At 35.6% G+C, this 25825-nt stretch overlaps 2 protein-coding genes across 2 annotated transcripts; one reads left to right on the forward strand and one right to left on the reverse strand.

Annotated features, from left to right (window-relative positions):
• Window positions 1-251: 251 nt before the first annotated feature.
• LOC132551844 (large ribosomal subunit protein mL49-like) lies at window positions 252-3803 on the reverse strand. Its single transcript, XM_060215989.1, is given in 5 exon segments — window positions 252-976; window positions 1606-1730; window positions 2318-2495; window positions 3683-3766; window positions 3768-3803. Coding segments are annotated over 5 exon segments (570 nt in total). The 3' UTR covers window positions 252-829.
• A 444-nt stretch (window positions 3804-4247) lies between these two features.
• On the forward strand, window positions 4248-25315 carry LOC132551832 (mitogen-activated protein kinase kinase kinase 11-like). The gene is made up of 8 exons (XM_060215979.1): window positions 4248-4969; window positions 14570-14750; window positions 17302-17450; window positions 19172-19347; window positions 19762-20008; window positions 20204-20326; window positions 20999-21175; window positions 24054-25315. Exons 1-8 carry the CDS (start codon window positions 4261-4263, stop codon window positions 25313-25315), a joined length of 3024 nt encoding a protein of 1007 aa, XP_060071962.1. The 5' UTR covers window positions 4248-4260.
• Window positions 25316-25825: the final 510 nt, after the last annotated feature.

A 25825-nucleotide genomic window follows, 5' to 3' on the forward strand; every position in this document is an offset into this window, starting at 1 on the left:
ATTACACTTCTGATCAGTTTATGTTTAAAGATTCCAATTTCAAGATAACTTACTATTTACATAAAATCATCTACCAATTCAGTAAGTCACGCTACTAACTTAACCTTTCGCTAAATGTTATGCTACATAATGAAAATTAATTCAAGTCATCTGAAAAAACGTATTTCAGGGTTCAAAGTTACTGTTACTATTCATTAACAGTCATCAACCAATTTAATTATCTGTCTTACGATTTCCTTTCTGATATAATTTTCATCAAACAATAATCACGAGAAGACGGAATTTGTTGAATGAGTTCACGTTTCAAGGTCACTACAAATATTCAGATAAAATTTGCTGAACAATGATACCAGTCTGAATAGAAATTGGAGCATTCAGTGCCTTTCAGACATTTTTTAATTTTTTCATTCAAAAATCACTTATGTTCAAAATCTTTCAATATTGCAGTTCATGTGTTTACCAAACATAACATAATTTCTATGATTGATTTTTTTTTTTAATTATTATTAAAGCACAATAAACCTTGCAATTCATAGAAAAGCAAACATCAAACACTGTACAATTATAGTTTACCCATACTTCTTTGCTTTGATATAGCACATTCCTTACCATCCACACAGTCAGCTTTACATGTACTCTCGGTTATGATACATTCAGACAACTTCAACATCCATTCCAATGCTGTACATCCATCGCTTTCACTCAGCTAATACATTTCTGATTCAGACAGATCACATACTGTATTCATATTTTCCAACACATTATTCCTATGTTCTATCACACAGTATTTACAAGTTTCCACACACAGTATTCCTACATTTCTCTAACGTTATAGTCCTTGACTCACTAGGAACTCTCCTACTTCTTTCACATAATTTCCCCTTAGTTTAATGCTGCGAGAAACTTCATTGATCTGAGTCAGAATTCTCTTGTTGACTTTTTTCCCAACTGCATTGCGGAGGTCTTTATCGAATGCCTACAAGTTCAAAAACATCAAAATGTTATATGAGAATGATACAAGGTCAAATACTACTGAGCTTGAATGATGTACAAAGACAAAATGTGTTAAATGTCATTGCTGAAAAAAGACATGGTCAGTAAATGATTCAAATGCAAAATAAGGTCTAAGGTAGAAATGATAAGTATCAGCCCTATGGACAGGTCGCAAAAGGGGAAATAAAGCAAAGTCTTTTAAAACATTATTCTAATGTAGGAATGACAGAATTCTGTGTAAATTTGGTCTGAAGCATCCTTTGGTGAAGTAAATTTGGGAATGAATGGTTTCACAGATTCCTCTGGGGGTAGAGGGGTGGGACCCAATAGGTAAATATAAAGTAGATTCCTGTTTCTTTAGATTGGATAAATAAATTTGAACCAAAGGTGATACAGGCCCTATGAGCCTCTTGTCTGTCATTTGCAAACAAGGATATGCTTTGATAAATGATTATTACTTTTATTATTACTTTGACAGTTCAAGGTTCCCTGTAATGATATTAAGTACCCAGAGATGAAGGGTTTGTAAAAGTTCCTGACTGGGAACACTGGACCCTATATGAAACTGCAGTAGTATAAACTTACTACATAATTAATATACTATGTTCTTACCCAGATGTCCCCTTCTATTTTCCCGATCTTGGTTACACGGTCCAAACCTCCGTTCTTTTCTTGTAAATAAACTGGAAGCATGTGGTTCTTTGTCCGTCTTATCCAGTAGGCGTTATTGTCGATCTCTGAAAATTGAAATGACAATAACAGACTTGATTATACATGGGAGATGACTACATGCATTCTATAACAAACTCGGTGAAGTCACAGGTAGAAGATTTCCTACAAAACTATAATGTTAAGAGTATCGCTACAAAAATTGGTGTGAAAAAAAAAAAAAAAAAAAACCCAGAAACAACACATAATTCAGTTTGAGGATATTACTTCCTTTCAAATGTCACAAAACTGAAGTTTGATTATATGATTGTCACAAAATACTCTACTGTTTACAGAAATCCATTTAAATACCTTTACACCTAGTGTCTTTACCTTTTTACCATTACAGTTATCTCAGTATTGAACCTTGGAACATTTCAACCATACCTGTATTTACATTGGACAAATCCAACTGCCTGCTCACACCATCATTAAATATTCTCACTTTTCTCCTGGTACTTTTGCATTAATCAAGAAATTAAATTTTTCTCTGTAGTTAATAATATTAAGCCGCTATTTAATGGATTTTTAGTTAAAAGCATAGTTTTGTTTACATGTCAGTATTTTGTCACTGACATTTGACAATTTGTGTGAAAACTAAAAACAACCAACACACCTTTCTGTGGCACCCAGCCTGATGCAGTAGGTCCACTGACTTCAGGTGGCTCAGGCACAGTATCCGAGGGCAGAAGCTTCTTAACATATTTAAAGTCTTCTTTGGAAACTTCATAGTCAGTATATTCTGGCAGATATCTAGAAGACCGACAGTTTACTGAGGACGTTGACACAAATCTCTGAAAAAATAAAAGTTAATTTCATTTTAATCTCTTAGAAAATGCTTAGTTACAAGAAATTTAAGCTTAAGATTCAAAGTAGCTGTTATGATCAAAATTCCTTAACAGAAACTACTTTCTGAAGGGTTTGAAGAAAACATGTCTCTCAAAATGATGGAAAGGAAAAGACCTAAGCCTGATTTTAGTAAGACCTCAAGGTCTGTAACATTTTTCTATTTACAGAACGCGGTCTGTAATTAGACTGAAGGACTTGTCACATGACGTCAATCCTCCAATCAAGACTGGGAATAAGCATCAGTCAAACACCTTTTCCCAGTAAACATTTTTTATATAAATAAGTGTTTATTGTTTATCTTATAAACATGTTGATCAAATAAAAAGTATTTTTTAAATAACATTACATACGTTTTTGTGAAGAGCAAGAAACTTAAATGACAACAGGAACTGTAAAAGGAGGTATTTAACTAAATAAACAGAAAAAAATACTTTTAAATATTTAGACATTTCTTTCACATGCATTGCTAACCCCTGGAAACTTGAGGACAAGTGATTCCTGGAGGAGGAGTATGCACTGAAAGTGATGCTCGGCTAAAGAACTTATCTTTAGCAAAATCGGCTGAGCATCAGACTGATAAACATCGGTTCAAATCCTTGTTGAGGTATTTTAATAAATAAAGTCACGAAACCATCCAACATTGCCAAAACAACAATGGCCAAACCTGTGACATTTTCGCTTGGTGTAAGTACAGGGCCTTGTCACCAATGTCTACACACATATAGCTCGCTTTGCTTATCTGTGCTGTTACCCATATCGGTATATACGTAGACATTTGTAACAAATCCCTGTCGTTTAGTGGCACATTTTTTCAGAGACAAAAAGGTCTACCGATATAAAGGACGTCTTCATTACTTTTAAGGGATCGCAATATTTAAGATTTCGAATGACACTAAAACATTTTCATTCCGCTTTATTTGCACCGTAACCGTATTTCTTCAGTACTTGGTTAGACCCTTCGATTTGGCGATCATCATGATAGTTGTATTTACTAGACTGTATCATGGCATTGTTACATATCACCATTTGATATACATTTCCTCATAAAAATCCCTTAATCAATAATGTTTCACAAAAAAGGTATGTGAAATGACTATTCGAAATACAACATAAACCGCGAAACAAATTATACCGTTGAAAAATGACATTTCCCCAAAACTAATCGCTTTGAAAAAGACCAAAGCACTTTGACGGGCGCAGACATCTTGGATTTTTTAACCTCTCGTTGAAACGTGATTCAGTAAATAACGCATAAAAGATATTTAATAACGGATAGTATTTGTAGTTATAATTTTATACGATTTATTTTATATCGACCATTCTTCGCAAAATGAGATCTATTCCAAACTTACTTTATTTTAACCAATCAAATTGCAAATACCGCACCCTGCTAATGGCCTCAAGGTCAAAGTACATGAACATGGCGGCTCGTCAAACTTGAGAGGTAGACAAAGGTGTGAAAAGATGGGAAAATCTCCCCAAAAAGATCCCTTTCTCACCATGACAAACAAACTATGCCAGGTTATATGTCGTTATGTTATAGTTTAATTGCTCCGTATTTCATATACTATATTCTTATGGCTAATTTAAGGGTAGTGCTGTTCGACCAAAACATCGAATATTTGCATGTTGGAACCTACCCCGAGACACCAACAACATTGGTGTTTATCGTAGAGGAGTCGAGAGGAGACAAGTGCACGGCATTGTCTAATGCCTAGTGCGTTATCCTCGGTGCCAGGTTCAATGGCATCACCTCATGATAAAAAGTTAAACAGAAGATCGATCGAAAACGGTTCTGGTCTCTGGACTGCCGTATTCGACTACGAAGCAAAACGCGAAGATGAGCTGACACTCCGAAGAGGAATCACGGTTGAGGTGTTGTCAACCGACAAACACATTTCAGGAGATGAGGGATGGTGGACTGGCAGGGTTGACAACCATGTCGGAATATTTCCGAGTAATTTTGTCACCAACAATTATCGTATTGAACACACTATCCCACCCGATATTACGATCGATTTCAATGAACTACAATTGGAGGAAGTTATTGGAGTTGGGGGGTTTGGAAAAGTTTACAGGGGTGTCTGGAAAGGTGAGACTGTGGCAGTAAAAGCAGCACGTCAAGATCCAGATGAACCTATAAGTGCAACAGTTGAAAGTGTCCGTCAGGAAGCTACTGTGTTTTGGTTTCTGGATCATGCCAACATAGCAGCTCTAAAAGGAGTATGTCTGAAAGAACCAAATTTGTGTTTAGTAATGGAATTTGCAGAGGGAGGATCACTCAACAGGGTGCTGAATGGACGAAGGATACCTCCTGATATTCTTGTTGATTGGGCTGTACAAATAGCAAAAGGGATGCATTATCTTCATGAAGAATCTCCCATTCCTTTAATACATCGTGACCTCAAATCTAGCAATAGTAAGTATGAACTGTAATGGCATTGTATCTAAATATAAATTAAAGGTGTGAACAGGTGGATAAAAATGTTACACTATGTTGAAATACAAAATGAACCATCATTTGCATGTGTTGGACTTTCTAAGTGAATTTTTTATTTATTGTTCATTGAAAATTACAAATATTTGTGATATATATACTTTCCTATCCACAGTTATCAGTTGTGTAATACCATTTGGCATCTTCAGTGTTGTTAGTTTTATATGAATTGCATGTACCAGTTCAAATATTGCCAGGTTTGTTTGCTGTTGTTTCTGAATGGTGGATGGCCATGCCATGACTATCAGTGATGGCTGGGTTGTGTTCTTGCTGAAGGATTGTTGACAGGTTTTCCATCTCTGCAACTTCTTCAGTGTCTAGGTATCATCTCACTGGCACATGTCGTTGCTCTTGCAATATGCTTGCTCTGGTTGGACCATAGGTCATTATAGCCAAGCTCAGGTTGTTGACAGTTATTATAGTTCAGAGCATGGCATGGTCATTATGGAAACAGATTACCAGTAGATGAACATTTGGAAGATCCAGAACTTTTATATAATTAAATGGCCAAAATTGTATATGAATCGAAACTGATGTCGCAATTGATTTATGTTATATATTATTACTATTGTATATTTGAGATTGGTGTAGAGGATTTTAGATGATCCTTTGCTGGTTATAACTTAACTATAGTCAGAGTTCCCCAGGATTTTATTTCCAGACAGTATTATTCACCTGTCATTATTCCCAGTCAGATTGACCTACACTGGTCATTATAGCCAGGCACAGTATTTTCACTGGTCATTATAGCTAGGAAGACTGCTCTCTAATGGTCATTATAGGCAGGCACAGTATTCTGTCTCTGTCTTTATGGCCAGGCAGAGTGTTGTCCCTTGGTCATTATAACCAAATGAAAGGTTCTTCCCTGTCACTATAGTCAGGCAAAGTGTTCTCCCCTGGTCATTATAACCAGATGCAAAGTTTCTTCCCTGTCACTATAGTCAGGCAAAATGTTCTCCCCTGGTCATTATAACCAGATGCAAAGTTTCTTCCCTGTCACTATAGTCAGGCAAAGTTTTCTCCCCTGGTCATTATAACCAGATGGAAGGTTCTTCCCTCTCACTATAGAAGGCAAAGTGTTCCCCTGGTCATTATAACCAGATGGAAGGTTCTTCCCTGTCACTATAGTCAGGCAAAATGTTCCCCTGGTCATTATAACCAGATGGAAGGTTCTTCCCTGTCACTATAGTCAGGCAAAGTGTTCTCCCTGGTCATTTTAACCAGATGAAAGGTTCTTCCCTGTCACTATAGTCAGGCAAAGTGTTGTCCCTGGTCATTATAACCAGATGTTATATTGCTCCCTGTCACTATAGTCAGGCAAAGTGTTCTCCCCTTGTCATTATAACCAGATGGAAGGTTCTTCCCTCTCACTATAGTCAGGCAAAGTGTTCTCCCCTGGTCATTATAACCAGATGGAAGGTTCTTCCCTCTCACTATAGAAGGCAAAGTGTTCCCCTGGTCATTATAACCAGATGGAAGGTTCTTCCCTGTCACTATAGTCAGGCAAAATGTTCCCCTGGTCATTATAACCAGATGGAAGGTTCTTCCCTGTCACTATAGTCAGGCAAAGTGTTCTCCCTGGTCATTATAACCAGATGAAAGGTTCTTCCCTGTCACTATAGTCAGGCAAAGTGTTGTCCCTGGTCATTATAACCAGATGTTATATTGCTCCCTGTCACTATAGTCAGGCAAAGTGTTCTCCCCTTGTCATTATAACCAGATGGAAGGTTCTTCCCTCTCACTATAGTCAGGCAAAGTGTTCTCCCCTGGTCATTTTAACCAGATGGAAGGTTCTTCCCTCTCACTATAGTCAGGCAAAGTGTTCTCCCCAGGTCATTATAACCAGATGAAAGGTTCTTCCCTGTCACTATAGTCAGTCAAAGTGTTCTCCCCAGGTCATTATAACCAGATGTTATATTGCTCCCTGTCACTAGAAGGCAAAGTGTTCCCCTGGTCATTATAACCAGATGCAAAGTTTCTTCCCTGTCACTATAGAAGGCAAAGTGTTCCCCTGGTCATTATAATCAGATGGAAGGTTCTTCCCTCTCACTATAGCCAGGCAAAGTGTTCTCCCCTGGTCATTTTAACCAGATGAAAGGTTCTTCCCTGTCACTATAGTCAGGCAAAGTGTTCTCCCCAGGTCATTATAACCAGATGAAAGGTTCTTCCCTGTCACTATAGTCAGGCAAAGTGTTCTCCCCTGGTCATTATAACCAGATGGAAAGGTTCTTCCCTATCATTATAGAAGGCAAAGTTTTCTCCCCTGGTCATTTTAACCAGATGGAAGGTTCTTCCCTCTCACTATAACCAGGCAAAGTGTTCTCCCCAGGTCATTATAACCAGATGTTATATTGCTCCCTGTCACTAGAAGGCAAAGTGTTCCCCTGGTCATTATAACCAGATGGAAAGGTTCTTCCCTGTCTTTTGAAAGCAAAATGTTCTCCCCTGGTCATTATAACAAGGTCACTGGTACTAAATTTTGGGCCCAGGTACCCAAATATTAATACTGGACTATACTTGGGTATCCGACTTTAAAATAGTAAACTTTATTTATTCAACAACAATTGTTAAGCAAGTTTTTTGTCAACTGAAGGGTCTTTGTGTGGAATGAAACTGGAGTACCTGGGGGAAAACCCACACAGTTGGCCAGGTGACCCCATACCTTTTTACAACCATTTAACAATGAAATGTAGTGTTACCCTGTTGAAAAGGGCTTGTAACATAGGGAAACAAATAAAAATCTACCATATACATAGTATGAACACAATGCTTCTCTGATGATATTTTTGTATTCCTTTCTTGGTACCTATCACCTTTTTTGTAATTTGATTTATCTTGAGACAAGTTGCATCGAGTCAAAAGTTGGCAAAATATGCCCGTCAAGCTTACTGTAAATATTTCAGGATGGTGTTACTTGTACAATAGGAAGTAAAGGTAGATAGAGACATAACTGTATTTGACAGAGTTTTCGTGCTCAATGACAACATAATAGGAACGAAACCAGGAAAAGTTACAACCCAGAATATAAACACACTAAAATAGAAGAATAAGAAGGTTGTTTAATTCAAACAAGAAATCCAGGAATCTTCGCATGTTATCCATGGTTGTATGGTAAAGTACAGTACACAAGTCTGCCATGTATACACATGTGTTTGACGGTTCCCAAAACAAAATTCAGTCATGAGAAAACTAAAGTACATCAATATTGGATGTGGAAATGCAACTAACAGATAAAATGTCATCCTTGGTGAATGAAAACAGAACAAGTGTGTGAGTTATTGTATTACTTTAATAATCTGAAATGTAAACACAGATGGAAGACAGAATGTTTCCTATTCTGACGGGTACCTGGGTACACATTTTCGGACAAGGTTATTTCTCAAACCTGACCCGTTTTTGAGTACTCGTTACAGCCGTAATTATAACCAGTTGAAAGGTTCTTCCCTGTCCTTATAGCCAAGCAGAGTGTCCGCTCTTGGTCATTATAGCCAGACAGAGTGATCTCTCCTAGTCATTAAAGCCAGACAGAGTGATCTGTCCTAGTCATTATAACCAGACAGAGTGATCTGTCCTAGTCATTATAGCCAGACAGAATGTTCTCTCCTAGTCATTATAACCAGACAGAGTGATCTGTCCTAGTCATTATAGCCAGACAGAATGTTCTCTCCTAGTCATTATAGCCAGACAGAGTGATCTGTCCTTGTCATTATAGCCAGAAAGAGTGATCTGCCCTAGTCATTATAGCCAGACAGAGTGATCTGCCCTAGTCATTATAGCCAGACAGAGTGATCTGCCCTAGTCATTATAGCCAGACAGAGTGATCTGTCCTAGTCATTATAGCCAGACAGAGTGATCTGCCCTAGTCATTATAGCCAGACGGAGTGATCTGTCCTAGTCATTATAGCCAGAGGGATTGTTCTCTCCTGGACATTATAGCCAGATGGAGCTGTGTCTCCTGGACATTATAGCCAGATGGAACTGTCTTTCCTAGACATTATAGCCAGATGGACATTATAGCAGGTCTCTCACACCCCATTTTGGGAGTGGGGCCCGGGGCCCTTTGAATTGGGAAAAATAACGGTGTTTTCCTTAGAATTGGGAAAACTTGGGGTCTAAATTGGGAAGAAAAGATATTATTTTGCATTGGGATTCGGCCCCAAATCTGGCAGATCGAGAGCCCTGTATAGCCAGATGGAGCTGTCTCTCCTGGACATTATAGCCAGATGGAGCTGTCTCTCCTGGTCATTATAGCCAGATGGAGCTGTCTCTCCTGGGCATTATAGCCAGATGGAGCTGTCTCTCCTGGACATTATAGCCAGATGGAGCTGTCTCTCCTGGACATTATAGCCAGATGGAGCTGTCTCTCCTGGACATTATAGCCAGATGGAGCTGTCTCTCCTGGGCATTATAGCCAGATGGAGCTGTCTCTCTTGGGCATTATAACCAGACTGGATGGTCTCTCCTGGACATTATAGCCAGATGGAGCTGTCTCTCTTGGACATTATAGCCAGATGGAGCTTTCTCTCCTGGACATTATAGCCAGATGGAGCTGTCTCTCCTGGACATTATAGCCAGATGGAGCTGTTTCTTCTGGACATTATAGCCAGACTGGATGATCCTTTCTGATCATTATATTCAGACAGAGTGTTTTCACCAGATCATTATGTGGCAGATCTGATAGATCTCTCCTGGTCATCATAGCCAGGCAAAGGGACTCCCCTTGGTCATTATATCTGAAAAAAAGTGAAGCCAGCCAAGTCAAGAGTTCTTAATTTCTTGTCAAATGTGCTGGATTTAGGTTAAGTTTTCTCAAGCTTAATCATCATGATTTATCATGTATGTGATCTATAAGCAGCAGATTCAGGTTTCTCGTTTATGTACTTTTCACAAAAAATATTACCTATTGAAGATTCACTGCTGGCTACAATATTGTTATCATTGATCTTGTTATGAGCTGTGATTATTATGGTGCCCTGCATATACTTGTATATATATATGAGCTCTAGGAGTTCCCAACTAGTACCATACACACAGCTACATGTAGTGTGGCAACAGTTTGATGCACATGGTATATTTAGAAGGTTATCTTGAGAAAGAGCAAACACCACTGATTGTTTAGTGGTGAAGTAAGGAAATTACCATAGGTTTACACAATTAGTTGATGTACTACTAGTTGTACTGACTCAAGAATGTAGGTATCATGTTTCTTACACTGATATAATGATATTTAAAGGATTTCATTTATGTACCACCTAAAAGTACCACTTTTATATAATCACATATTCTGTGTTATCTAGTGAAATTTGTCCTTGTTAAATATTGTTTGTATATGTCACTATATATACTCTGAAGCATTTTTCATTGAATCACTTTATTGTGACGTCATAATAATGTCACAATAACGTCACACGATGAATTGAAATATGAAGGACCCAAATATCTGAGTCCCAAAATCACTGTGTCCCCTCCACACTTTTAATTAAAAACCCATCTACATGTCATGTAAGTCATGTGATAAAAAGTTTCTCCAGTTTTCATTTTGCAAGATTTTATTTTTTGCTTGCCAAAAATTAAACCTTACTATTTGTTTCATAAAATTTGATTTGAAATTAAAGCTCAGTAAGTTCATTACAAGGGTGTTTTTTTTCCACTGGTTTTGGATAAGGCTTCTTTGCCTCATATTGGGAAGAATATATGTGAGTTAACTGTGAGGAGGTCCATTTTTGCCCTCTCGGAATATTCAATATAATATTAATATTGATGATACAGACTGATCCTGAAACATTTATTAGTTGATGTTTTCTTCCATTTACTAAACATGTCCTTGCCCTGAGATGCATACATGTATGATGTACAGTGGACGTGTAGATGTGCACAAGATGCATACATGTACAATATATTGTGGAAGTGTAGATGTGCACAAGATGCATACATGTACAATATATTGTGGAAGTGTAGATGTGCACAAGATGCATACATGTACAATATATTGTGGAAGTGTAGATGTGCACGAGATGCATACATGTACAATATATTGTGGAAGTGTAGATGTGCACGAGATGCATACATGTACAATATATTGTGGAAGTGTAGATGTAGTACCAGTGTACACAAAGTCACATAATATCCACTAGGTATATATTCTGAAGGTCTTTAAGTGTGCGAGAATTTCTTTCATAACATGAAAGAACTATAAAATCCCTTTTCATTTTTTTTTTTCCAGACAACCTTAAGCTAGTGATGTGATGTCCAGATATGAAATGTATTCATGGGTAGTTTTCCTGATCAGACAAGTACTTGTTTAAATATATGACCAAAACTATAACAGTATCAGTTTCAGTGTGATTCAGGAAAAAGTTAGCGTTTCACTTGCTTATGTACTCCACCCATTTTTAGGCTTGTTTAAAAAAAAAACTCCTTTAACATTTGACTTTTTCTATGTTAGCTTTGTGTATATAGAGAGGATCTGACATAGGTGTTTTTAGTGATATATAATTTATTTGAACAAGTTAAATAAGTTAGGTGTTTTTAGTGATATATAATTTATTTGAACAAGTTAAATAAGTTAGGCGAGTGACATTGAATATAAGTTTACCACCACTAATGTGAGATTCTATTAATCAAATATAACCTGTACTTCTAAGAAAAATCAAAGAAAAATTTGGAATCTATTCCATGTAAGATTGAATTATTCAGTGATCAATCTACAATTTATTTTTTCAAGTCCTAATTAATTGCTAAATACAATGGGTCCCAAAATGTTATATTTAAGTATTTCCAGAATTCCTTTAAGTCCCATGAAAATTTTGTGAGTATTGGACTCCAGACTTAGATGTAGATTAACACTTCTTATTTTGACATGGACAGTAGGTGTAAGTTTTACCGAGAAAAGCATGTGATGTCATCTTAACGTGTCTTATCTATGACATGAAAATAGTGTTATACACCTGTCCTGTCATATAGTTATGTGATAATTACAAGTGTAGATCTACATGTTATTTGATTTTATCATGATCAATACCATCAAACAGTTTTTGTCTCTTTTTAAATTTTTGTTGAATTTTGCTGGATTTGGCTGGCATGTGTTTGTGTATATATGTTCACTGTTGTTCAGTATCATTATTAATATAGTAATGAATGGATAAGTTACCAATAATATAATACTGTGGTATTATGTACTTAGATCACCAGTGTCTAGAAAAAGAATTTGCCCCATTGTTTTATTGTTTGAAAAAATGCTGTTTCCTCCAGGCCCATCTGAAATTGATGTTATGTTTACAAAATTAAGGAATTTCATGAATGTCTTTCAAATTTCTAAGAAAATGTTACATCATATACCAAATACTATTACTTGTATAATAAACAGATACTGACAGCTAGTTGTATGGATATATATAGACTTCAGATTAAAAGAAACGCTGATCTATTTTAAACATTAAAGACATAACATATTCTCATTTACTAGTTCTGTGACACATATACATGTACAGCATAAGTTGGCTACTACGTTTATACATACAATCTTATAATATTTAGTTTTGTTTCATGATTTCGGATCCTGTACCAACTATTAAATCTTTTTTTATTTTAATAGATTTAATAACAACAGATGAATTTCAAAATGACCAAGTCAAGTTTTGAGTTAAAGATCCGGTTGTACTTAATGTTCACTAAATACCTGTAGCTATGTGATACACATTTGATTGTTTCCATCACTTACGTGCATGCAATTTGCTTTTTCAGTCTGAAGTCAGACTGTCTACTTGCAAACCTTAACACTGATCATGAAACTAAATATTTGAATTAAATACACCTCATGATCTTCAGTCATAGTGATCCAGCTGCGGTTTCATTCTCATGTTTGTTCAGCAGTACAACTCAACTTGCAAGGCTAAACTCTCTGATCAGAATCAGTATTTGAAAAAGATAAGTCTGCATGGCTGAGAAACACATCATTTGACTTCATGTATGGGAACTAGGTCATGACTAGCTCAGTAATTATGTAAGGACTTGGGGAAAGATGATAGTGTTAACGTAGCTGATATTGTCTGCTCTATCCCTACGTACCATTGTTATTTGATGAGTATATCTTATTTATGGATGGGATACATGACCTCCCAAACATACAACTCAAAAATATGGATATCAGCTTTCCTTTTAATTTTAAATCTTCATTTACAACAAATAATACAAACATTCCAAGATTTACAAATTTTATCTTTTTTAACTTTAAATTAAGATTTAAACAAATTTTATCTTTTTTAACTTCAAACTTTCCCATCAGATTTGTAATTTTGATAATTTTATTCTAATTGTGTCCAATCTCCTGTTTTGAACCACCCTTTAGTTATAATCACAGCTGAAATTGTGGTTTATCATTGTCTCGTGTCGGCATTGATGTTTGGAGATATTATAGGTATTAGGAAAGACAATACACTTCATGCCCTTTTTCAGTACATTAATTGACCTTTTACCATCATCATGACCATGACAAATTGTTCCTAAAGTGAATTTGTTTATAAAAGAAATATATATGTACCTGTGGTCGTACTAAGTGTATAGGTAACATGCTTTTTAAGTAGCGTAGAGCTGCAGTGACTCAGCATTAATACATTCAGGTTGTAATTCATACTTTATTTACATTTCATTTTTTCCATGAAATTTTCCATTAGAAAAGCTTATCAAAATTTCTACATAAAAAAAAGATAGGGATTAAAATGTTGTTATTTCAAGCTCAAAATAATGTTTTTTACTGTACATTTCATCATTATACATGATGGTTAAACTATTATGGCATACCATATTAATCTTCAGGTATATGATGTCAAGCCATTACAAGAGGGCAATACATAGTCAGCAAAATCTAAATTGGCCAGTGTAATGAAAAAATATGTGTATATATACCTATTCAATTACTGCTATATATAGGAAGCAATTATATAATGAGTTGTTGTTTTAGAAGGCAGGCAGCTTTATAAAATATTAATGCTGCACAATTTCCGTTCTTGCTAATAATTCCGGTTTCAATTTGTGGATGGCTTTAAAAAAGGATCCGGAATGGTCTTTAAAAAAATCAATAAAATCAGCACCAGAAACTTGGTTCTAAATAGAGAATGTGCAAATGCGGGCCTTTCATCATGGATGTTGAATTAAAGGGCAGGGAAATCGAAGAAGGTGGGGAAAGTAAATTGATGTTTCAGAGTATATGTAACACTGGAATAGAATTAGGAGGGTTATCTCCCTTACTTCTTTGTGACGATAGATTATATGAGGAAGAGAACAACTGAATTACATGCATGTAGAATTCCATGTTTGTTAACATCTCCTTTAAGAGTTTTTTTTTATCGATCACAGACTCAGACCTACATACACGTATGTACTAAAATCTTGTCTAATCATGGATTTTTTTAATGCAAAATAAATATAGTCACCTATATTTCACTAATTCAAACTCCTAATCATACTATCTCAAGAATTATGATTACAGAAGATTTTACGAACATATCATATTTTTTGTTACAGTACTCTTAAAAGAAAAGATTCTAAGTGATTCCTTGGAGAAGAAAACTTTAAAGATTACAGATTTTGGATTAGCAAGAGAAGTGTCGAGAACCACAAGGATGTCTGCTGCTGGGACCTATGCTTGGATGGCTCCTGAAGTGATCAAAACCTCCACATTCTCCAAGAGTAGTGATGTCTGGAGGTATGGCAATGTTGTCTTATAGTGGTGTAACCTAGTGGTGCGTCAGAGATCGAAAATAATAGAAAATTAGTCAAAAACGAATAATAGAACTGATGACTGATGACAATTTTGAAAAGCCAATTAATCCAAAATATCCAGAAGTGCTTGTGTTAGGCTTAAACTAGAGCTTAGTTGAGTACACAGTTAATTCCTCACCAGAAAAATAACACCATGCTGAGATTTTGTGTTTCTGATTATCGATCAAGAAATTGAAACTGATTCACATCATCTCCATTACGGTGGTAATTCAGTCTGAATAAATATCTGTGGTGTCTTATTTCAAGGGATCAAATTTATGCATTAAATCTGTCAATAGTATTTTTTGGAGTCAATTTGCAATTTTTTCAATGTTTTTCCGAAAACTCGGATATCAAAAAAAAAAAAAAAGTGGGGGTTCATCAACAAAGTCTTAATCTCAAAGAGTTTCTTTGCTATATATTCATACTATTAAAGAAAAACACAAAAATTCTGTGCATACTCAAAAATGTTTTGACAATTTTCCAAGGAAGATTTTTTGAAAAGAATTTTCAAACATGTAGTGTTATCATGACCAGGAAAGTACATGGTTATGGTTTTGTTATAAAGGAACTATGAGTTATTTCTCTAAAATCTGTCTTGCTAGTTTTATTTTGATATATATGTTACAGTCATATTGGAGTTTATATAATATATATTGTAAAATATATCAGACAAAGTGTCCTTCTCACTTATACATTGATCATAAACTTTTCAAAAATGCTATTTTTAGCATCGCAGCTGCAAGCAAAAGCAGTAATAATTACATGTAACTCTTCTGTGGGATCTCAGGTTAAATTAGGTAATAAAACACTAGAGGCTTTACAACATTTGAACTTTTAAGGAGGCTAGCTGTAGAAGGAAGCCAATCCTGCTTAAATTTCAGTCAGAATATATTTTACCAATATTGCTGTACTTTTCTGCAGAAGTGCCAACTTACATGGTGGGATTTCATTCATAATTCATTGACACTGTTTTTGTGGATAGAACAACAGGGTTACAATCAATGTTACCAGTGTGAGTTGTGTGATGGAATGCTGATATATAATGTTATTAAAATCTGCAGGCAAGGCTTCTGGTATTACAAAACACTCCCACACAGTCCTCATGCAGATTGGATTAAGGCATTGGTGGGCAGTGGTAGCCATATCATTTGTCTTGTAATTACTTTTTGGCTGGTTCCTAGCTGAATTGATGCTTGACATGGATGATAGATGCCACACCCTGAAAACCAATGATACAAAATTATATTTTTATTTTGATTAGAGTTCACCTTATCTTGCATTTTCCTGGCTTCATACCCAAATGATTAAAAATCTTTAATTCATTTTGAAAGAAAATGTCCCAGCACTCATGGACAGATTTTCAGATACATCACTTTTAACTCATCTAGACCAGCAAGGGGCTAGTGAGCTTATGCCAGGGTGTGGCATCAGTCCTCCATGTCTAGCATCAACTTTTCCCTTTAAACACTTTCTTCTAAGTAACCAAAAAGCCTGGAATCATGATAAATGGCTGGAAGGTTCCTGGGAACCAGTGTACAAAGTTTGTAAAATTGAATAACCCTGACCCATATTCAAGGTAGCAAGAGTCAAATTAGTTTTCATTAAGAAAGACTTGGAATGTTAATGGTATGGAATGTTAAAAATTATATTTCTGAAAATTATTGAATACTAATAACAGGTGAGAGATACAGATCCAGTGGACCTCTTATTGTTTTTGTTGTACATATATAATGCATTTGTACAAAGTAGTATGATGTTTATATATTTATGATATGTATCGACCAGGAAATTCAAATGGAGCATACATATAATGTGATTTATTTGGGAAACATTTGTAGTTATTCTAGAAGAAAACCAGCAGTATTTGTACAGTGAATTCTTGTTGCTTGTAGCAGAAAGGAGCCACCATTAGCAAAGATTAGGCGCTAGTAGATACAAATGTATTAATGCTGTGGATATACATCCTCTGAGACCCATTACCAATTATGTACACATCTTCACATTTCTACTCATTCCATAGGCTGACATTTTGTAGTTTGTGTTACTTGCTGCGAGTCATTTACAGTATGTACACATCTTGAAAATCTGACACACTCAGATGTTTTCTGCAAGGCAGAATCTGATAAGTCTTTGTTGTATTTAAATTTGTTTCTAAGTCTACATTGTTGTAGTGGAAATGAGCCTGTTGAAGGAATGATGCATTTACTTGCTATAGACATGATTGTGGTTATCAGGAAAAAGTTTTCAACATCTTAGTCATACAGCATGATCATAGAAACAATTGACACTAGTGATTTCAATTTTCAGTGGGCTTGGCTTTGTGTAGAACTTGTAAATATGATTGAGATATTGGCACCTTCATCAATTGTCAAAAACAGACACCAGTATTGATTACCTCTGCTTTGCTGGCATGTCTATTGTTCTGTCGTGACTGTGGAAAGAACACTCGTGGACACATTATTTACAAATTACCTTTTGTCTTTGTTTTCCAGCTATGGTGTGGTCCTATGGGAGTTGCTGACAGGCGAGACGCCGTACAAGGGCATTGATGCCCTGGGGGTGGCCTATGGTGTGGCGGTGAATAAACTCACCCTCCCCATCCCCAGTACTTGTCCAGGTCTCTTTGCCAAACTTATGTCAGGTAAGTAAGCTAGATAAAGAATGTTGGATGTGATATGATTGTCTTCTATCCTCAAAGACTGTCTGACGTTGGTTTCCAGGAATCACTGATGGCAAGCTACAACCACTTACATCTGAGATTAAGAATGATAGAAATATGTACAGACACTCAGTATTTCTTGTGCGAGTTCCAAGGAGATACTGTCTTTTTCTTTCAGAATTTTTGTATACATATATATTCCTGATTGACTTGATGTAGTAAGTAAAAGATAATTTATTCCGTCTGGATAATATTACATGTACTTAGTCAATGTTATGATATGAAGTAAATTTAAAACAGATCAGAGTTATTGATGATACTTCCTAAATCTCTTTTGAATTTATCCATAATTTGGCTATTTATTACATGATTTTCCTTGCTATTAAGTGAATTTACCCATGTGATATTTTTTATATTGTATATGCCTACGTAGTATAATGTTTTGTGTTGTCAGGTTAAGATAACAATATTGCAGTTTTATCTTGAAAGGCTCATTTTCAACAATATTTGCCTAGATATTCAAATACATGATACAAAGGATATTGACTTCACTTCCATGTGATGTTACATATATGCTTTATAAAACTTGTGACAAATTTCATTTTAGCTTGTCAAAAGCTGGCTAAAATCAAAATTTATTAAGGCTTGTTTAATAAACTGAGATTAGTACTGGTGATTTGCATACATTAATGTACAAGATCAATTCCCTTCTTGTAATTTACTGAAGAGAAGGAACTAGAAGACTTAAAATCAACATTGCAGGCCAAAAATATACCTAAATCAATTAAAACTCTTTATGGAAATACTAATCATTGTTAAGGTGGTGTAATATGATTAGGGTTGGAGATATCTCCAAAAAGAAAAATTTCAATCAACGATGTGTAAACTTTTATACTACTAATTTCAGCTTCAAGACTGAAATAATTATTTAACATAACTTGTGACATTTTGTAACAATATGTGAGGAAATTTAAATTTAACTTGAAGGGAAATCTTACCAGTTTTCTGTATGATGATTGTATAAATGTCGGCTGTTCCTAAACACAGAAATTAATAATAATAAATCTAGCAGCAAATTATGACAGAATGACAGTTTTAATATCAGTTTTTATGGACACTTGTAATATCCACTGTACTAGATCCTATGTTAGTCATAACGAATCACCAACACACTTTATAAGTTATTCCTGTTAATATTTTAAACTTGTAATAACGCATTTTGAAAACCTATGTACATCACTAAACTTGTTCATTTTCCTTTGTCTGGAAAATCTTGCCTGGAATTATGCTACTTTTAAGTTGACCAGTATGGGTTGATATATAAAACAAGTCACTGTGATCTACTTCGTATGAATATTGAGTTAGAAATAAATGAAATTGAAATAATTAATTAGTCTTTGTTTAATTTGTATAGAGGAATGGGGGTTATGGCCCTTTTGTGTTGTTAAATTAAACTATTAGTGTACATCAAGTTTGTCAGGAGAAATCTGCTTACTCTCACTAACAAGATTTAGTGTATATGGTCATTGCCTAGAATGTTTGACCACTTGGTATTCTATATTTTTGTGGTTAAGTGGGCTAATTTTCTTTTCAATTATTATGACCTATATTGTTGATATTGAATCCATGAAAAGGGATTTTTACCCTCCATTTTTTATGCTGAATATCTTGTAAGTATAATTTACTGTTTGGTCTTTTGACAGACTGCTGGCACCAAGAGCCTCACCAGCGACCAACATTTTCGGAGATTTTACACCGACTCAGTGAGATTGCCTCCTCCCCTTTCATGACAACCCCTCAGGAATCCTTTCATACTATGCAAGAAGACTGGCGCTTAGAAATAGAAGAAATGTTCAATGAATTAAGACTCAAAGAAAAGGTATTCAAAACTCTTCATCTGGTGAAATTTATATTTATACAGAATATGGAAAAGGATACATTAAAATCTAAAAAAATTGGAGAAATTGAAGTCATTTCAGTCAAAGTTGACCAGTACCATTTCATGAATTTGACAGTGTTAAAACTATTAAAAGGTTATCAGCTAAGCACACAGTCTGACTTAATTTAAAACACAAAACATTATGCAAAGAACAAACACCATAACTTCATGCCCAAAAATGTGCTGTTGTGTGAAAATTTCTTATATTGTGTTTTATAAAACAAGGTTATTATTCTAGCAATGTATGATAAAGTTATGTACAGTATAATTTTTTTTGGGGGGGAAAGTGCATCTTAGTAACGAAGATATGATTTTGGGAGAGCATTGGTGTCTAAAAATCTGTGTTGGCTTCAGGAGCTCCGATGCAGGGAGGAGGAGCTGACAAAAGCAGCATTACAGCAGAAGAAAATTGAAGAACTCCTTCATAAGCGAGAACAGGAATTAAAAGAGAGGGAGATTGAGCTGGTGGAGCGTGAACTCAATATCATGATCTTACAGCAGATTATGGGTAACCCAAAACCACGGACACGAAAGGGAAAGTTTAAAAAGAGCCGTCTAAAACTTCTCAAATATGGGGGCAGCTCCATCAGTGAACCCTCAGGTAATCATAATATCTTGCGTTAAGTGATGCCAATAAAAGTATATTTTTCCCCAAAATCTAAACACTTTATATTCATAGGAAACATTTTTATGAAATCCCCAATTTCAAACAAGTGATCCTGTTTAAATTCATTGTAAGAATTGGAACTAGAAAATGCAAAGTGATAGAACCTGACAAGTTTGTGTATAATTTCAGACTTTCGACACAATATCACCGTTCAGCATGAATCGCCATATCACCACGGCCATCCAGCTAGTCCAGACAGCCCACCCCACTCACCAACGTCATTTCATCCTCCCCGGCTACGGGCCATAGCTTGTAAGTAAACTCATCATTGTCATTTCATCCTCCCAAGCTAAGGGTCATAGTTTGTATGTTAACTCACCAACATGATTTCATCCTCCCTTGCCACCATTGTCATTACATTCTTCTGGCCACAGGCCATAGCTTGTAAGATCTCACCAATTTGATTTCTTTTTGTCTGATTACTGGCCATACTATATTGTAGATATAACTCACTTCATTCGACCTTTCTGGTGGGCCACAGTCACAAGTGTACCAATTTCATGTAATTAAGCCATTAGAGATTTTAAGGAATATCCATAGATGATTTTATATTTAAGCACACTTTTTCCTAGTTTGTCTGGCTATTGACTAGATTCATTATTAAATAATATAGTTTGAATGTTATTTCATTGTCATTTCATGGATATACTTGTGTTAACTTAAGACAGTTCTCTCCAACAAATCTTAGATGATTACTTCAGTTGGTATCCCTACATCTCGGATCATTATATATACTCACACATGAGTGTTAAATTCCTCTTCATAGTCTATACTATTTAGTTTTTGTGTGATCACCCTGCATACCTTTTGGTATTAATACTCACAGTGATGTGCCCCACTCATTACCCGCTTACTGACACCTTACATTAGCTCTTTCCTTTTGAAGTTTCTTTAGATCAACACATTGTGATATTTACATTTTAGATCCAGCGGATGGGATCAAAGGCCAAACCTGGGGACCAAGTACTGCCAAAAAGGATCGCCATCCTAGGTCATCCGTTATTTTTGGTGATGGACGGTGGTCTAAAAGTGCTCCAAACCTAGAACGATCTCTCAAACATATAGGTGGACATTCCAATATAGGGGCACTTCAAGAACTTTGTAAGTAGTGGTCAAAGAGCAGATGATTTCTTTTATATGTGATGGACAATAAGGAACTGTCACTCATTTGGAACAGTCTATCAAATTTATATATGTACTGATAAAAACTCCCTAATTTATATACCTTGTCGACATCCCTGTAATAGGTTTAGGACACTCAAGACGTTTTTAAGTAGTGGTCAAAGTGGATGTTTTTAGATGAAACAAGTAATAAGGAACAGCATTGGTGTGATAGTATGTATTTTTCTCAGTTATATAGGACCCTTGATTGTATTCATAGCTTTAGGTCAAGTTTTGTGATTGTAATTTTCTTATAGACAATTATTCTGAGACAATAGAGCATATTCTGGATCATGAACTATTTTGGGGAACTGTATATGCATAAGTCCCACTTATCAGACTGTCTGAGAGCAATCCCTTAGTGGACATAAAACATCGGACCTTAAATGTTCTTCACTAGCCAGCTGTGACTTGTGAAACAATCTGTATGGTATTGTATGTATTTGAAATATTTGCAATTATCTTCATTTTAAAAACAGAAATATGTAAAACAGAAAATTGTTCAGAAATCAGGATTGAAAGTAGAACAATTATACACATTTTTAGTCAAAAATAAGTAAATTGCTGGGATTTAACTTAAGTGTAAAAAATTTTCTAGTGAAATATTTTTGAGACATTGGTCATTATTTTTTGTAAGAAATAAATTTTTCATCATTCTGTATTTGATATCAAGATGAAATGGGTCTTTTTGACAGTCTCGGATGAGTCGCCTTGCAGCTTATTTTCAGAAGGTATGAATGTTTCGCGGTTGTGGGCAGGTGTAAAAGCAATCTTGTACGATTTACTGGGCTGTTAGCAGCCCCTAGAGAAAAATCTTGCATGTGGTGAACTAGATCAGCTTGTACCAGAAACAGATTTAACGAGGAAAGTTACTTTTTGATTTAATATATCCCAATTTCAAGTACATTTAAAGTTTATTTATTAAGACATTCTTTCAGTTGTGTAATGAAATAAGAAGTTAATGTTGACAGAATGAACAAAAAATGTGTGATTGTGTTCCTGGGTGTTTGGTCTTAGACATGTTCACCCCATTCAGCTATAGACATGTTTTGGGATTAGATTCCTCACTTTGACCAAACTTCAAACATTATGGTCACTTGTAGATAGACCTTTTAAGTACTTATTAAAGTTGCTGTAGGAGGTAAAAGGTACATATTTCCTTACAAGGTCAACATTAATAAAAAGGTCAAGTGTCCATATTTCCTTGTCGCAGCCTTTTCTACACAGATACATCAATATACATGATTGAGACACGTAGTTATATTTCTGCTGATCACATGTTACTGTCTAACAAACCATTTCACAGGTGTCTATATAAGGTCAAGGTCATGTTTGGAGTTAAAAACAAACATCAGCATAAAATCTTCCTTATTACTTTGGGAAATCCCATGTTAACAGCTATTACTATTGACTCAACACTCAAGGCTGTTTATTTTTTTTTTCTCTCTCTCTCAATCAATAATATCTTTTATCTTCATAGGATAAAATGTTTAGACAATGTCTGTTTGAAACATATATGTACAGACTAAATGATAAGACATTATATCTGGTAAATAGTACTAAATACAACCTAATTAAAAGATGTACATATACACTGTCAGATATCCGAGATGTAGGAGCCAGATTTGCTCGTATATTCCTATGCACTGAGATCACTCAATAAAACAAAGCAACTGTAGGTAAAAGAGCTTTTATCAATAACTGTTTTTGCTACAGGAAATTCTATTTTCTCTGCTGTGGTAGCTCTAGTGCATCTAGAAGACACATCTTTTACAGATAATCTAGAATCTAAATTATTTCGAGCTTGCCCTCTAATGATTTTAAATTCGAGAGCTGCTCTCCTAAATGTAAATATATATGTACATATATTCTATATATAAACTGTAAGATTTGAAAACATCTTTCAGCCCACATTAGATGGTTGAACAAAATATACCATTTCTTATATGAAATTTCCATTCACACTTCTAAGTAACCATCTGGTTGAGTGTCGTGAAGTTTATTGTGTTGCTTTATACTGGTTGAAATAAAAGAAATTTTCTTGTTGTCAATGTCGTATGTAAAGTGTGAAATATATGACAAGTACTGAAAAATTGAAAATACAGAAAAGATATTAGGTACATCAAACATAATTGTTTATTAAAGTATATCTATGAGAAACTTCTGTCATTCTCTCCTGATAATGCAGTTTCATTTATTTATTTCTAACTTCCTTAATTTGCATGAACCTATTGTGTGACCTTTTGTTCTGGGTGTTGGAAGACATTTTGATTTTAACCCTTAAAGCATAATGACAAGAAAGACTTTTTACCTTGCTTTAATTCTTGAATCTTTTATTGAGAGAAGTGGGAAAAGATTTTTGACCTTTACTACCTTGACTGTTGTCCTTTGACCCATTTGACCTAGAAATATCTGTGGACAAGTGATCTGTTTACTTCTGACTCTATTAAACTTTAGCAGACATTGGGTGTTGGTTGTAGACATTAGATGTTACAGGATGTGAAGTGTTGTCTGAACAACCCCATCATCCATTAAGTGAATATTGACATCTAATCAGACTATATATAGTAATCTGGTCAAACTGATACCGGATGTTCACCAGTCCTTACTTAATTGGACTATAAGAAGGTTTTGGATCAAGTTGTGTTAAAATCAGTTATCATGATCTCTAATTTTAAAGAACATTTATCAGGTAAAGAAAAAAATGGTGAAGATTGTAATGACAAGAAAAGGTTGCTAGTAATTTCCATGGTTTGGAACTGGTTATTTTTAAATGTTTTCAACGTAATACAGTTATTTTGTTGTGGCTGTGTTCCAGATGGTGATGAGAATGACTTGCCGGTGGAGCTTTTTGAGGAGATGCGAGGGAGAAACATTCCGTACGAGTCTGGAGATTCAGGGAAAAGTTCTTCACTACCAGACAAAAAAAAGACAGAAAGTAAGACTGAGTCTGTGTTGCTCAATATGGCAGCCATGTTGGTTGCCGTGGCAGCAGGGTTTGACATCAGGTCTACACCTCCTGCCCCGCAGAACTCACGGGAGGACAATCGTGTTGTGCGCAGAAAACGAGACTCCCACATAGGGAATCGCCGTGATGCCTATATGGCAGCTGTGCGGGATTCCTTCATTGAACCGGATGAATTCTCAGTTTATCGTTTTACCTCAACCTCTGGCTACCCACACAATACATATCATGGCTACAACGTGAGGCATCGCCCAAGCATTAACATGGATGTGCCTATAAGGTTTACAGAACAGAATGAACAAAATTCTACCACTACATCGACACACACCACAAGCACTATTACATCACACTCCACACCTAAACGACAGTCCTTGTACAGTGACAGTGATACCAGCACTGTCATTTCTCCATCTCCATATCCCGAACATCGGGGACATGGTATGCTCCAGAGACAAACCTCTGAGGGAAGTAATTACGACACACCGAGAACATCCAAAAATTCCCATAGACATTCTGTGACATTCGAAGATGATTTCAAACCGGATTACATCCGAGACAGTAAAAACAACACAAGTAGACACTCTCCTAATTCCTCAGGTACAGGCTTCGGCCCACCCATTCCACCTCCTGACTTTGAGTCACGGGGCACGCCAAGCAGATCCTCTTTGCATCGCAGTGACTACAGTTCTAGACAGCAGGAGTCCGATGCTCCACCGCCGATTCCCCCACGCCGTCGCATAAACACAAATGGAGATGTCTCTGTGCCAGAGAGGCCCTCAACGCTGGACGTTGGGCCTCGACATAGACCGACTCTTGTGCGAATACCACCGCTTCAGCAGAACAACAAAAAGGTTGCCGGCAGTGAGGCCTCACCCGTGCAGGTTGACAAAAATGAAGCGATGTACAGGCAGCAAGATGGAAACTCTGACACAACCCCTTACTACTCAACTCGTTCGAGTTTGTCTCCTGGTCACACCCCACCGCACATCTCTCACCAGACCACACTCCTCGACATTGACATGGATGGACAGAGTCAGGATATAACAGCTCCACTTATACAACCAGAATCACAATTCCGCTATTCGGACTTTGAAAAGCATGATGTACTCTACTGAGGCAAACGGTACACTTAAATATATTATATATAATAATTATATAGATGTATTATGTGATATTTAAAATTTAAAAAAAAAACTGAGAGCAACTTTTCATCAGAAATGAGTTCAGTTTTCAGTGTTCCAATTTGATATCAATGTTGCATAGCAATCTCTTGTGTTCTGTCATTATAAACAAATTTAATTGTAATATAAATGTTGTTTCATCAAACTATTTTTTTTCATATCTTTATTATTATTAAATATTATTATATATATATTTTTTTTTTTCGGTTAAGGCATACTTAAGCATACTGACACTTTTTTGTCTTGTACTGTATTTATCATGTGTTTGCCAAAGCAAAAATATCAAGAATGTGATGATTTTGTAATGAAAGAACAAGGTATTTTATTAGTGTTAATGTATCTGTCTAGATATATGTTTAGTACATTTTATTAAGTTGTGTACAAAGCAGACAAGTTTGTTGATATTTACATAACCTATTTAAGTAAGTGTTACGTGTGTAAGTG

The sequence above is a fragment of the Ylistrum balloti genome, unplaced genomic scaffold, assembly GCF_031769215.1.
Source record: "Ylistrum balloti isolate Yb309-2 unplaced genomic scaffold, AGI_CSIRO_Ybal_v1 Utg370220, whole genome shotgun sequence".
NCBI lineage: Eukaryota > Metazoa > Mollusca > Bivalvia > Pectinida > Pectinidae > Ylistrum > Ylistrum balloti.